General features: G+C 45.9%; 1 protein-coding gene across 2 annotated transcripts in view; it reads left to right on the forward strand.

Annotated features, from left to right (window-relative positions):
- The window catches only part of LOC126095006 (cytochrome P450 4C1-like), a 196,132-nt gene that overhangs the window by 133,294 nt on the left and 47,163 nt on the right, over nucleotides 1-15,675 (forward strand). For both annotated transcript variants that reach the window (XM_049909665.1, XM_049909664.1), the window contains exon 6: nucleotides 612-812. In XM_049909665.1, coding sequence (XP_049765622.1) covers nucleotides 612-812 — 201 coding nt within the window. The remainder of the gene's footprint in view (nucleotides 1-611; nucleotides 813-15,675) is intronic.

Here is a 15,675-nt window from a genome sequence, read left to right on the forward strand (position 1 = left end):
GACTAACGTATTCCAGATAGTCAGCCGTCGCAAAGCACTGTTCGTCCTAGAATCATGTGATGGAGTACGAGCGTAGCAGCAACCTGGAACAGACTTCCAAATACTGGGACAGAGGCCACAGAAGTTCGCACCAGGGACGATCTCATTAGGCGAGATTGCGGCTGTAATCTTAGGAAGGTTTGGGAAGCAGCACTGAGTTTAATTAAGAAGACTCTCGGCAAACAAATCGGCCTGGCGACCAGAGCGGACAGAAAACTTACATGAATGCTGCCGACGCGCAGCCTGCGGGCGCGGACCGCGGTGGGAGCTGTCTGCGGGGGCGGGGGCTACTGGTCGGCCGCGCGCCTCCAGGAGCTCAGGTCGCCACCACACCAGACGATGGCGACGTGTGTGAGCCCCGAAGTGTTGTGCCCGTTGGACGCTATGAACTGTTAGTACACTCGTAGAACTGCTCTACCATCTTATTTATTTAGAAATACTCATCTGTTCCTTGCATGGGTAGGTTTCGGCTAATGGTGTGTTCTGTATTTCCCACGCTCACGAACATTCCCTGATGTGGTCCTACGGAATGAACAGTGCATGCAAGTTAATCTAATTGAAATGCCTTACAGCTCATGAATCTTCTGATAGCCGGCACGGAGACGACGGCCGTGACCATCAGCTACACCCTGGCTCTGCTGTCCCTCCACCCCGAGTGGCAGGATGCAGCCCACCAGGAGCTGAAGGACGTCTTTGGCGAGGGTGACGACTACCTGCGGGCACCCAGCCTTGCAGACCTAGGCAGACTCAGGGTGCTGGAGAGCATCATCAAGGTGAGCCGCTGTCCACTGGCTGTCTGTGCGGTCGCAAGGCATGCTACTTTACCACATGTGGACCGACATAGTAGGACCCCCTATTCGACACTTACTGGCGCTTGGAACACCGACCGGTACACTTTAGAAATAATATATGTTTCAGTCTACAATCGCAATCTTTTATTCTGCCAACTGGCTACCAGTTTCGATAAAATGTGTCATCCTCAGGCCAACCCCCAGCACAAAGTCATCCTGCTCACTTCCAAAGTAGATGCATCAAATACTGAATACACTGACGTGACAAAATCCATGAGATATCGATATACACACAAACAAATGGCGGTAGTATCACGCACACACGACGGAAAATAACAGACTTTGAACACATAATGGTAGTTGGCGTTAGACACACTGTACATTTCATTTCAGAAATCTTTAGGGAATTCAATACCCGAGATCCACAGTGTCAAGTGTGTCCTGACACTACCAAATTTCAGGCACTACCTCTCACCACAGACAGAGCAGTGCACAACAGTCTTCACTTAACGACCGAGAGCGGCAACGTTTGCGTAGAAGCATCGCTGTACGACAGTCTGATGAAACTTGGCGTTAATGGGCTGTGTCAGCTGACGACCGACGCTAATGCTTTTACTGACAGCACGTCATTGCCTGCAGTTCCTCTCCTGGGCTCGTGACCGCATCAGTTGGATCCCAGACTATAGGAAAACAGTGGCCTTGTTAGGTGAGTCCCGACTTCAGTTGTTAAGAACTGATGCTACGCTTCGAGTGCAGCACAGATCCCATGAAGTAAGGCACCCAAGTCTTCAACATGGCACTGTGCAAGATGGTGGTGGCTCCTTAACGGTGTTGGCTCTTAACATCTAATCGACTGACTCCACTGGTCCAACTGAATCAATAATTGACTGGAAATGGTTATGTTTGGCTACCTGTTCCCAAAAAAGGATGTAATTTTTATGCATGACAATGCGGCATTTCACCAGATCACAACTCTTCGCGATTGGTTTGGAGAACATTCTGGACAGTTCAGGTGGATGATTTGGTCACCGATATCGCCTGACATGAATCCCATCGAACATTTATGGGACATGATCGAAAGATCAGTTCATGCACAAACCCCTGCACTGGCAACACCTTCAGAATTATGAATGTCTATAGAGGCGGCATGGCTCATTATTTCTGCAGGGGACTTCCAACAACCTGTTGAATTCGTGTCACAAGTCGAGCTGCTGCAGTACACTGAGCGAAAGGCAGTCTGACACCACACTAGGAGATAACCTATGACTTGTTCATCTCAGCGTATACACTTGGAAAGTGATTGTGACGACTGCATGCCAGGGGATCCCCTGAGGAGGTACTCCGTAAAGGAACCAGTTGCCAGAGTCCAAAATAAGAACTGCTACTGTAGACTGAAATCCCTGGACTATCAGGACAGAGCAGGCGAGGTTACGTTTGTGGAAAGGGGGTACAAAATAAGTTGCTGTCAGTTACACTCAACATATAAATTATATTACTTAAAACACACTAACATAAGCAAGAATTAAAAACTCTCGAGGTTTTAACGAAATAGCTCCTTGATTTGATTTAATTCGGCTGAAAGCCACATACTTAAATCCAGGGTCCAAGGCGTAAGCAAGGAATTGAGGTAAAGGAGTCCTTCTGGAAGTTTCACTTCTTTCAAAAAAATCTTTTTTTACTTAAAAAAAAAGAGGCTGAAGGCCACACATTAAGCAAGAACAGTGTTACAGCTTAAGGCCGAAACAAAGATTTTCAATGTTAATTCTAATTAAGCCGAAAACTCGGCTGAAGGCCGCATATCAACAAAACAATTTAACGGTTTAGCAAGAAGAGCTTTCAATTTAAGAAGGCTGAGGGCCTTAGCTCAAAATATTTCATGTAACACTCGGCTGAAGGCCTCATACTAAAGAATAACAATATTATGACTTAAGGGCAAGACCAAGATATTGAAATTTAGCTTCAGAGAGATTAAAACTCGGCTGAAGCCCGCTCACACCATGCAGAAAACAATTTTACGGCTTAATGCCTAAAAGAACAGCCTTGCAATTTAAATAAGCTAAAACTCGGCTGAAGGACACAAAGTACCTAAAAATAAAAGGAAATCACTATGTAAAACGGAAGGAGCGGCGAGCAGAAGGTTCCAAGGGTCGGCCTGGGAAGTAACAGTAACGCACGCTTACGTGAGACGGGCAGCCCTACCGACAAGCTCTTAATCGGAAGGCAACGCAACCAAGGGACAGTTCACGACCGACCGACAATCTGACCGATTTCTAACGGTCAGATCCAGCTGCACCGATAATGAAAAATATGGCCGATGAAGAGTTAATCGAGGTACCAATAACTTCGAATTGGTTCTCACAAAGATCAACGCATCAAACATCACTCAAGATGAGTTTAAAAGAACCCAAAAACACAAGTCACAGCTGTCAAGTCACTAGCAGAGGCTGAAACTTCTAGGCAAGAAAACACACGACTTGTTATCACACATGTCATGGACTGAGAAAACAAGAGTCCAGAAATAACGAACAAATCTTAACAGTCAAGTTTTAAGAATGGGTAACTAATAAGTCAACTCGAGGATCCTGCTTCGGAAGAAAGCGAAAAGTTGCCCACACAGCTAGCACCTCCAGATGCAACAGCACGTGCTCTCTAACAAAAGCCCCGGCCTGGCTTCGCGCTGTGGAGACTGCATCGAGTCGAGGCTCCCCCGGTTGACCGCTGACCGGGCAGTGCCAGTCGAGGCTCCCCCGGCTGACCGCTGACCGGGCATTGCCAATCGAGGCTGCCCTGGCTGACCACTGACCGGGCAGTGCCAGTCGAGGCTCACCCGGCTGACCGCTGACCGGGCATTGCCAATCGAGGCTGCCCCGGCTGACCACTGACCGGGCATTGCCAATCGAGGCTGCCCCGGCTGACCACTGACCGGGCAGTGCCAGTCGAGGCTCACCCGGCTGACCGCTGACCGGGCATTGCCAATCGAGGCTGCCCCGGCTGACCACTGACCGGGCATTGCCAATCGAGGCTGCCCCGGCTGACCACTGACCGGGCAGTGCCAGTCGAGGCTCACCCGGCTGACCGCTGACCGGGCATTGCCAATCGGGGCTGCCCCGGCTGACCACTGACCGGGCATTGCCAATCGAGGCTGCCCCGGCTGACCACTGACCGGGCAGTGCCAGTCGAGGCTCACCCGGCTGACCGCTGACCGGGCAGTGCCAGTCGAGACTCCCCCGGCTGACCGCTGACAGGACAGCACGAGTCGAGGCTGCGTACTCAGTTGGGCCGTGCAGGCTTGGTACACGCCTCTGGTCGCTGGTGCACGTTACCGGGCAGTGCCACGAGTGATGGGTCGGATATTACCGTATTCTCGGAGCATATAGAGACGGTGCTCTGCAGTGCGATGTCGTGGCGTGGGTGAAAACAGGAAAATTTTGCGCGCAAGGTTCACAATCAGCGACGCTTCGCAGCACGCTCGCAAATGAGCGCACAAACGAACTGACTAACCTAGCATCGAGTGTACGCCACCTTTCTCCCAGACCAGAATTATCCAAACAAAGGCAGCGACATTAGGCAGCACGAGATTTCGCACGGGACGGAGTCGCCACTCGGAATGCGCCAGATTGACTTTTATACCAGACGAGTTTTGTACAGGTTTTGCTTATTTCGGTATTTCTGATCAATAAGTGCACTTTAAGCTGTAACTTAGATAAGCGGTACTAGTAATGTCTGTTTTGTATTGTTATAGAACCTATATTTTTAATAAATTTCATGTATGGTACCAACGCACAGTACAAAGATCGAACTATGCTCGTCTACTAACCTATAATTTATTTCAGTAGTGCCAATAAGAAAGCAGTGTGTAATTTAGTAAGTAATAGAAGCAGTTTATATGTAGAAATACACACATCAAAAAAAGTTTTGCATCACCCCAGTTCCCAGAACTCTGGAAGATAGATGTTGACTGTGGATATTGTATCACAGTCGCAGTCTCTTTGACTGTTCAGAGATGTCACTAAACCCGCCCAAAGATGTAAACAACCAAGCATGAGCAGAGCCTATTAGACGGAGGGGGTCCGACAGCCGATCAGTTCCCAGGAAGGAGGTACACAGCTAGTGTTGTCTGTAGTTCAACCATGCCTAGACCGTCAATAACGCAGTTCGATCACGTCCACATTGTTACTTTGTGCCAGGAAGTGGCACAAGGGAAGTGTTCATGCGTCTCGGTGTGAACCAAAGCGATGTTGTTCGGACATGGAGATACAGAGAGACAGGAACTGTCGATGACATGCCTCGCTCAGGCCGCCCAACTGCAGTGGATGACTGCTACCTACGGATTATGGCTCGGAGGAACCCTGACAGCAACACACCCATGTTGAATAATGCTTTTTGTGAAGCCACAGGACGTCGTGTTACGACTCAAACAGTGTGCAATAGACTGCATGATGTGCAACATAACTCCTGACGTCCATGGCGAGATCCTCTTTGCAACCACGACACCATGCAGCGCGGTACAGATGGGCCCAACAGCATGCCAAATGGACTGCTCAGGATTGTCATCACGTTCTCTTCACTGATGAGTGTCGCATATGCCTTCAACCAGACAATCGTCGGATACGTGTTTGGAGGCAACCTGGTAAGGCTGAACGCCTTAGACACACTGTCCAGCGAGTGAAGCAAGGTGGAAGTTTAAGGGTGGCATTATGTGGGGCCGACGTACGCCGCTGGTAGTCATGAAAGGCGACGTAACGGCTGTGCGATACGTGAATACCATTCTCCGACCAATAGTGCAAACATATTGGCAGCATATTGGCGAGGCGTTCGTCTTCACGGACGACAATTCGCGCCCCCTTCAGGAAAGCCCACAATTCAAAAGATTAGACGTCAAAGCCCACATAGTACTGGCAGATGTAGTAGAAGACATAGGCACAACAAAAGGAAAGTTGCTGTACGCATCAATAACTATCAACCAGCGGGTGTCACAGAAAGGACCCGCGAAATCAATATAAACGCGCTGCCAAGGCGCAATAGGAGTCGGCCATACAAAGAAGCGCTGGCGGGGAGCAGATTGATGCTCCGCGCAAGAGCGACAGTTAGCAAGCAAATTCTCAATTTGTTTATCAATGCCACTGTCAGTTCGCAGCGGTTGTATACAGACAAGTTGTGACGTTGGGCAAAGTAACGTCGAACAAGCGCATCACGAAACTGCGTCGGAGATGGAGGTCATTGAGTACGAATACACTGCAAAAGAATCTGCAAAGAAGCATCGGCGACTGTCGCTGAAGCTATGCGACGAAAATCCACCGGAAAACAATCAGCTAATTCCTTATCTTGCCAATCAATGAACAAGCAGGACAATTCGGAAGAATCAACCACTTCGTCAGGACCGACAGGTAGACGAGACAAAGCATCAGCATTGCCATGCTGGGTCGTAGGCCGAAACAAGATTTTACAATTGTAGTTAGACAAAAAGGAAGACCAACATTGAAACTTTTGTGCCGTACGGGCTGGAACTGGCTTTGACGGGTGAAACGACGACGTCAAAGGGTTATGGTCGGTGACCAATTAGAACTTGCGACCGTACAAAAAATCATGAAACTTTGTCACTCCATAGACAGTAGCTAACGCTTCTTTCTCGATTTGAGAATAGTTTTGCTGGGTAGAATTGAGCAACTTAGACGCAAAAGCTATCGGGCGATCGACAGAATTAATGCGGTGCGAGAGAACCGCTCCGATGCCGTGAGAAGATGCATCGACAGCCAAAACAACTGGTTTGGAGGGATCAGAAGGAATCAAACAGCGATCACTCAATAAAGCAGACGTGAGCTTGTGGAAAGCAGCGTCACATTCTGAAGAGCAAACAAAAGGAATGTTCTTACGCCGAAGGCGCTGCAAATGCGGTGCAGTCTTTGCTGCATTTGGTATAAACCGAATATAATATGAAATTTTGCCCAACACAGACTGAAGTTCTTTCAAGTTCCTGGGTGCTGGCAAGTCTCTAATCGCACTGAGATGTGGCTGTGAGGGGTGGATACCCTGTCCGTTGATCATATGTCCTAAATACTGAATCTCAGTTTGAAAAAATTTGCACTTGTCTCTGTTACACTTTAGTCCTGCCTGCAAAAGTACGGTAAACAAGGCACGCAAATTCTGCAAATGTTCGTCAGGGGTGCGACCTGATACAACCATATCGTCCAGATAATTGGCACAACCAGGAACAGTGGCACACAACTGCAGCAAATAAGACTGAAAAATAGCAGGAGCAGAAGCACAACCGAACGGAACTCGGCGAATCTTGAACAAGCCAAAGTGGGTGTGGATCAAAAAATAGCACTGCGACTGTTCGTCTAGCGAAATCTGAAAGTATGCGTCCCGCAAGTCAATTGTGGGGAAGAATTTTCCCGCACCAAGCTTATCAAAAATGTCTTCAGGATCCAGTAAGGGAAATGTAGCTACCACTGTCTTGGGATCTCCTGTAGACTTAAAGTCAGCACAAATGCGGAGACGACCATTTGGTTTCTTCACACACACTATAGGCGAAGGCCATGGCGAAGCAGAAACAGGGTCAATCACACCACTGTCTTGCAAATGCTTAAGTCCAGCGGCTATGGCGTCGCGCAGTGCGTGCGGTATCGGGCGTGCGCGCCGGAAAATAGGCATGGCATTGTCTTTAACTATAACATAAGTCAGTGGCACAACCAAGGGCATCAGAAAAGAGTTCAGCAAAATCATAACATAGTGCGGCAACATTGTCTGCATGGTCACTGGTGTTAATGCAAAGTACATTGTCCTGAATTACAAGGCCAAAAAGTTCAAATGCGTCCATGCCAAAAACGTTCGTAGCACCACTAGAGCGGAGCACATGGAAAGACACTGCACGGGTTGTTGCACCATATGTTGCTTGCAAACTACACATGCCGAGCACTGATATTTCCTGTCCAGTAAAAGCAGTCAGCGTGGAATGCGAACGACGAAGCGGGGGCGGACCAAGCAAGTCATACGTTGATTTGTTCAGTGAAGAAACTGACGCACCAGTGTCCAGTTGCATGCGAACAGAATGTCCACGAATGTTCAAAGTCACAAAAAGTTTCCTCGCATGGCGCTGAATGCGAGAGGAAGTGTCTGACAAGACTTGATTCACGCCCGCATCTCGTGGTCGTGCGGTAGCGTTCTCGCTTCCCACGCTCGTGTTCCCGGGTTCGATTCCCGGCGGGGTCAGGGATTTTCTCTGCCTCGTGATGGCTGGGTGTTGTGTGCTGTCCTTAGGTTAGTTAGGTTTAAGTAGTTCTAAGTTCTAGGGGACTTATGACCACAGCAGTTGAGTCCCATAGTGCTCAGAGCCATTTGAACCATTTTTTTTTAACTTGATTTACACGACGAGCTGTAGAAGCACGTGAAGCAGAAGGCTTTGAATAAATGGCATTAACGTCCATAGGCTGATGTGAATCATGATCACGGCGGTTTCTGTTGCGGTGACACCCACGCGAGTCACGCGAACGGAAGACAGGTTGTAAATTAGAGTTTCTCTTAGTACACACAGCTTGCACATGTCCTTTCTTACTACAAAAATAACGCTGTGCTTGATGGGATGGGCAACTGTCCCGTGGGTGGACACGAAAGCTGTTCGGACATGATTTCAGTTTCTGAGTAGGTGTCTGGTTGGGAACTTGATTAGTGGTGCGCGAGCGGCGCGGTGTGGCGTGCCGTGCTGTGGCTGGGCGGGGGGGCACGTGTTGTGCCGTACTAACAGTACACACACACCCGGAGTCACGTCGAAGCGGAAGTAGCCATGTCTAATGTATCTTGTCTGTCTGGCAAGTCCACTACTTCCTGCAAAGACGGGTTTTTAAATTTGAGGATTTGCTTGCGGATGCAGTGATCTGCCACATTCTGCGCAATAGCGTCTCTAATCATATCTGCATACGAGCGCCCACATGAACAATTAAACTCACAATCAGAAGTTAGTCCCTGAAGGTCCGCTAACCATGATTTATGTGACTGACAAGGGAACCTCCCCATCGCACCACCCTCAGATTTAGTTATAAGTTGGCACAGCGGATAGGCCTTGAAAAACTGAACACAGATCAATGGAGAAAACAGGAAGAAGTTGTGTGGAACTATGAAAAAAATTAGTAAAATATTCAAACTGAGTAGTCCATGCGCAACATACGCAACATCAAGGAGATTATTAGCTCTGTAGCACCGTGGTCCCGTGGTTAGCGTGAGCAGCTGCGGTGTAAGAGGTCCTTGGTTCAAGTCTTCCCTCGACTAAAAATTTTACTTTCTTTATTTTCGCAAAGTTATGATCTGTCCGTTCGTTCATTGACGTCTCTGTTCACTGTAATAAGTTTAGTGTCTGTGTTTTCCGACCGCACCGCAAAACCGTGCGATTAGTAGACGAAAGGACGCGCCTCTCCAATGGGAACCGAAAACATTTGATCGCAAGGTCATAGGTCAACCGATTCCTCCACAGGAAAACACGTCTGATATATTCTATACGACACTGGTGACGGCATGTGCGTCACATGACGGGAAAATGTTGTCGACCCACCTAACTCGTACACTTAGCGAATGGGTAAAAAGATTCTTCTACCTTGCCCGATTTAGGTTTTCTTGTGGATGTCATAATCACTCCCAAAAAAGTGATGAAAACATAAGTTTGTCACATATACTGAAAATAAAAAATTAAACTTCTCACTCGAGGGAAGACTTGAACCTAGGACCTCTCGTTCCGTAGCTACTCTCGCTAACCACGGGACCACGGCGCTCCTAGAGTCTCGTTGTCCTTGATGTTGCCTATCTTCGCGTGGACTACTCAGTTTGTATATTTTACTAATTTTTTTTATAGTTCCACACAACTTCTTCCTGTTTTCTCGATTGATCTGTGTTCAGTTTTTCAAGGCCTATCCACTGTACCAACTTATAACTAAATCTGAGGGGGGTGCGATGGGGAGGTTCCCTTGTGAGTAGGACCACGCCGAAGACGAAAGAATTTGTAGCGTGCAGCTACCACATTTACACTGTCACGGAAGTGGGAGTTCAAAGCATCAGTCACTTCATCGTAAGGTTTAGTTTCTGGGTGGCTGGTGGGAAACAATTTTACGAGCACACAATTTTACAAAACCGCATTGGCAATGATGCGAGGTGCCGGGGCAAGCAGTGTATTTAACACTAAATTCTTCTAGAATCTCCATATGTAAACGATGCTCTAAGCCCCCCCTATTCTAACTCCGACTTTTGCTGTTGCACATGGATTAAAAAATATACGCGAACTGACTGTAATCAACCCTGCAAGTGGAGCAGAAAAAGAGTTTGGCACCTGCAATAATTTAATTTGATAAATAAGTTAAATAAAGGAAGGTTTCATTAACGTAGTGAGAAATGATGGGTTGCTGTACCAATTAACAGAATGAAAGTTCTGTCCAAAATAACAATATGATTTATTAAGACTAAACACAAAATAATAAACAAAAACACATGAAACATTTATAATACATCAAATTGGCTCAAATTGGATACTCAAACAAACGCTATGAAGGCGAAGTTGTCCCTAAACTAGATTGTGAGGTTTAAGACGAAGTGGTATGTGGAGCCAATTCCTTGCCACTCAAATCTTAAGAGAGACACGCAGCTAACCCAACATTAATTGCTGCTACTCAAGACAGAACAAAGTTAGAAGAAGACGAACAGGCGCGCTCTGCTGAGCTCTGATTATCACCTAGGAAAATCCCTATCTGCCGGTACTGCGGGCATACATTACGAAACTGTCTTCTTAACTGCCAGAACACGATCTGGCGTACCGGAGGCGATGGCTGGTTGCTTCGACGTCCTCGACTGAAAGGCGAGAGCCGACTACCTAGAGCACCTGTACAGGCCGAACACACAACATTCCCGCCCCCACGACAGTGGCCGTGGTTAAACGTTCCAATCAGCAACTCGAAAACCGGCGGAAAATTCCACTCTATTGCCGGAGCACTACCATTCCACCAATGGAGATTCTTGGCGCCAATTTCTGCGCTGATTTTGCTACGTCACGGAGTTATGCCCTGAGCAAGCCAATCACAGTTACTATTTTGCAGAAAGCGCGGGAATTTTCCCGCCACAACTGCCTGGGTACACAAGTCATTCCCACGCCTCGCTGGTAGCCCGCCAGAAAGTGTTTTCGCTAAGTTTCTGCGAAGTAACGGAACCTCTAGCCCAGCCGCTACTTCAGACCCCTCCGGGCGTGTCTTTTGACAATGTCGGCGTCTGCAAAGCATTCACTCGACTTCCTCACACCCGTCGGCTTAACGCTTTCCAGATCAGCATAGCCCGCCTGTCACCGGACCACCCGGGTGACGAGAGACGCTGCGTGGGAAGTCCGCGTGTGAAGGAATAGCGACTTTTCACTGCATGCAATTAGAGAGGAAAATCGTAAGATAGAAATATGAGAGGGGGCTCAAGCCACCTCTCAATGAAAAAGGCAAGCCGTGCTGTACCTGGTATGTTGTACGCTGCGAAGTGTGCCTCGAGCTGGGCAATGTATTCTGGCCAGCGTTCAGTGTTAGGATTGAAGGCACGTAATGGCGGCACCAGAGGCGTCGTAGGTGGTGGTACAGGCGGATACGCCGAAGGTGTCGAAGTAGCTGCAGTTTGTCGTGTGACCAGGCCATTTACGGCAGCAAGCAGTTGCATCATTTGCTGAGCCTGAAAACGTACAAGATCGGACAGCAACGCGTGTTCCTGTGGCGAATCCATGGTTGATACAAATGAAAGTCTTAGAGTGAAGGGCGGAAACACTAGCACACGTAGTCACATTGGGCTAGGAGGAAGAGAAAGCAGTACCGAGCAAGAAACAGATAAGAGGAGAGGAAAAAAAAAATTGAGTACCTGCTCGTCGCCAGTTTTTATATCCCTCCTGGAAGGCGGCGCGATGGTCTGCTCCTGTAAACTGAAGGGTAGGCCGAATGTAGGAAGCGAGTAGGAGCAGGTGAGGTAAAGATCTGGGTATTGCTTTTAGCGTAAAAGTAACATTTAACAGAGAATAATAGTCAATGACATACGTAACTTTTTGTAAAAATGAGCCCGTAGGTGCGAAGCCGGATGTATCAAAGCTAACAGTTCTAGTAGTAGGGCAAACTATCATTAATGGCTAGCTAGCCCCCAATGAAGTAGAAGCTAAGTTGCTTGGCCGTCTGCTCTTGATCAAATGGGCAGACTCTGGACCGGCGCTCGTAGAGCTGCACAGCGCCGGCTAGAGGGCGCTGTCGTTGGTGTCTGTGTTGTAGTTCCAACCTACTAACTTGCACCTACGCCGTGGCATCGTAGCTGTCGATACCACAGTAACAGCAGTTGCAAGATGGCTTACGTAAGATGCAGCCTCTAACAAGGGAACCTCCCCATCGCACCCCCCTCAGATTTAGTTATAAGTTGGCACAGTGGATAGGCCTTGAAAAACTGAATATAGATCAATCGAGAAAACAGGAAGAAGTTGTGTGGAACTATGAAAAAATAAGCAAAATATACAAACTGAATAGCCCATGCGCAAGATATGCAACATCAAGGATAGTGTGAACTCAGGAGCGCCGTGGTCCCGTGGGTAGCGTGAGCAGCTGCGGAACGAAAGGTCCTTGGTTCAAGTCTTCACTAGAGTGAAAAGTTTACTTTCTTTATTTTTGCAAAGCTATGATCTGTCCGTTCGTTCATTGACGTCTCTGTTCACTGTAATAAGTTTAGTGTCTGTGTTTTGCGACCGCACCGCAAAACCGTGCGATTAGTAGACGAAAGGACGTGCCTCTCCAATGGGAACCGAAAACATTTGATCGCAAGGTCATAGGTCAACCTCCACAGGAAAACGTCTGATATATTCTATACGACACTGGTGACGGCATGTGAGTCACATGACAGGAATATTTTGTCGACCCACCTAACTTCTACACTTCGCGAATGGGTAAAAAGATTCTTCTACCTTGCCCGATTTAGATTTTCTTGTGGATGTGATAATCACTCCCAAAAAAGTGATGAAAACATAAGAGTTTGTCATGTAAACCGAAAATTAAAAATTAAAATTTTTAAAATTTTTAAAACTTTTAAAATTAAAATTTTCTCCTTGATATTGCCTATCTTGCGCACGGACTACTCAGTTTGTATATTTTGCTTATTTTTTTCATAGTTCCACACAACTTCTTCCTGTTTTCTCGATTGATCTGTGTTCAGTTTTTCAAGGCCTATCCACTGTGCCAACTTATAACTAAATCTGAGGGGGGTGCGATGGGGAGGTTCCCTTGTAAGAACTAAGGTAACCTAGAAGCAATTTGTGTCATTCATGTTTAGCCCATTAGTGCCTAGATTTCTCCAAGATGATCAGTGCTCACACACACACACACACACAGGTATGCATCATTTTACACCAACAAGTCACCTTTCGGTCGCGTTACTTCTCTTTGCCTCAGCTGACAACTTCTTAGCAGCAAGGCGGTGGTAAATAACATTGTGACTCTTGGGTAAACATTGCGTTTTATATGTCGACGACGTATTTTTTAAGATATTTTCAGCAATATTAGAACACTGCGAAACTAGCCAAGTACCAAAGACATCCCTCACTGATTTTTATTTACTCTTTTAATTTATAGGAGTGGGTCAGAAATAAAGAGGTATGAGTACACTTCTTCTAGTACTGACAAAACTTCAGTTAAAGTTCACAAGGTTTCGGAATTCTAATGAGATTTCCAAATGGAAATTCAATGTTTTTGTATATTAGACACAAAACTACTTTCTAGCATTTTCTGTTTGCATGTTGGAATAACATGTTAACACAAATGATCAGTTGTGTATCACAAATCGTGGAAGTTTATATGCACTTTTATCCCTTTGCTTACAGAATATTGCGATTTAAGAAAAATCTGATTTACATTTGCTCTATAATGCTTTATCATAGGTTGTTATCATTTCAGTTATCATAAAGTTGCTATTTAGAGCTATAATAAAACATTTACGTAATGCTACATTAATACCATGCCCTTTATGGCTACTATAGAGAAACAAAATAACAAAGAGTACTGTTTAGTGCATTATCCCATAACTGAAAATATTTCCCATCAGTTTGGTCACTTCCTTCTCTCACGTATCATAAATAAGTTATTTTGATAACATGCTACATCAAAAATCAATATAAGACGATATCAATGTACCTGTTTCGTGACACCTTGTAATTAGTTTTCTTTTTGATCACTGGTGAGCAGCAAAGATTGGGGTTTCGCTTGTATCCCTTTCCCACAATTTTAGATGCCTTACCATGCTCTGGATGCACTTATCTAATTTTTATGGGAAAAGTCACTTTTACCTTTTTGCTTCTGATATTCTGATATGGCTCTTAGGAACCGTCTTTACAAAAAATATTGTATTTTCTGTATTATAATTTCTTATCATTATTTGTTCTTTGTGCATCATTACTTTCAAATCATAAATCAAAATTTTAAAAGGGCACTCCCAAACAACCACCAGCCGATTTTCTTGCGGAAGCAAGCAAAATACCATCTCTTAGACCAGGAGTATCAACATTACCCAATAACGTGATATACATTGCAAAGAAGTTTGAACTCATTTAAGATAAGACAGAATACTAAAACTCCACCCATTATACAGGTATTTCAAAACGAATGACCTGGTTTCAAAACTCCACATTTATTGATAATATCGTAATACAAACACTGGATGAATTTCAAAATATTCACAAAATCTTAAATTTTTACCAACGCTATAGCTAACGCTCTTTGTGTCCACCAGCAGCAGCATAAACAACATCTAGAAGGGACCCCGGGCCACTGTCCTGTATTATTGGCCTGCAAAATACCGAACATGACACCATGAGATTTCCTTGTGGGGATATGTGAAGGAAAGTGTGTTCATCTCCCATTTAGTTCTAAAATCATTTGGTGGAGTGGCAATATAACGACTATTCAATTCGGTGTGTAGAATTTATGAGTCTGGCAGTATACCGCCTTACTTTCAGAAAAATATCATCCACACAATTCCGAAGATGGCATGAGCTGACAAGTGCGAGAATTATCGCACAATCAGCTTAACAGCTCATGCATCCAAGTTGCTGGCAAGGATAATATACAGAAGAACGGAAAAGAAAACTGAGGATGTGGTAGTTGAGTAGCAGTTTGGCTTTGGGAAAGTTAAAGGCACCAGAGGGGCAATTCTGACGTTGCCACTGATAATGGAAGCAAAACTAAAGAAAAATCAAGACACGTTCATAGGATTTGTCGACCTGGAAAAGCGTAGAATTGTGGAAGATGTTCGAATTTCTGAGAAAAATAGCGGTAAGCTATAGGGAGAGACGGGTAATACACAATGTGTACAAGAGCCTAGATCGAATAACAAGAGTGGACGACCAGGAACGAAATGCTCGGATTACAAAGGACGTAAGAAAAGACTGTAGTCATTCCCCCTTCTGTTCCATCTGTACATCGAATTAGCAATGATGGAAATAAAAGAAAGGTCCAGGAGTGGAATTAAAAATTCATGGTGAAAGGACATCAATGATACGATTCGCTGATGACATTGCTATCCTGAGTGAATGTGAAGAAAAATTACGTGATCTGCTCGAGTGGTATGGACAGTCTAATGAGTATAGAACGCGGATTGAGAGTAAATCCAAGAAAGACGAAAGTAATGAGAAGTATTAGGAATGAGAACAGCGAGAAACTTAACATCAGGATTGATGGTCACGAAGTAGATGAAGATAAGGAATTCTGCTACCTAGGCAGCAAAATAACCAATGACGGACGGAACAAGGCGGACATCAAAAGCAGACTAGCAGTGGCAAAGAGGGCATTCCTGGCCAAGAGAAGTCTACTAGTATCAA

The sequence above is a fragment of the Schistocerca cancellata genome, chromosome 8 (genome assembly GCF_023864275.1).
Source record: "Schistocerca cancellata isolate TAMUIC-IGC-003103 chromosome 8, iqSchCanc2.1, whole genome shotgun sequence".
Taxonomy (NCBI): Eukaryota; Metazoa; Arthropoda; class Insecta; order Orthoptera; family Acrididae; genus Schistocerca; species Schistocerca cancellata.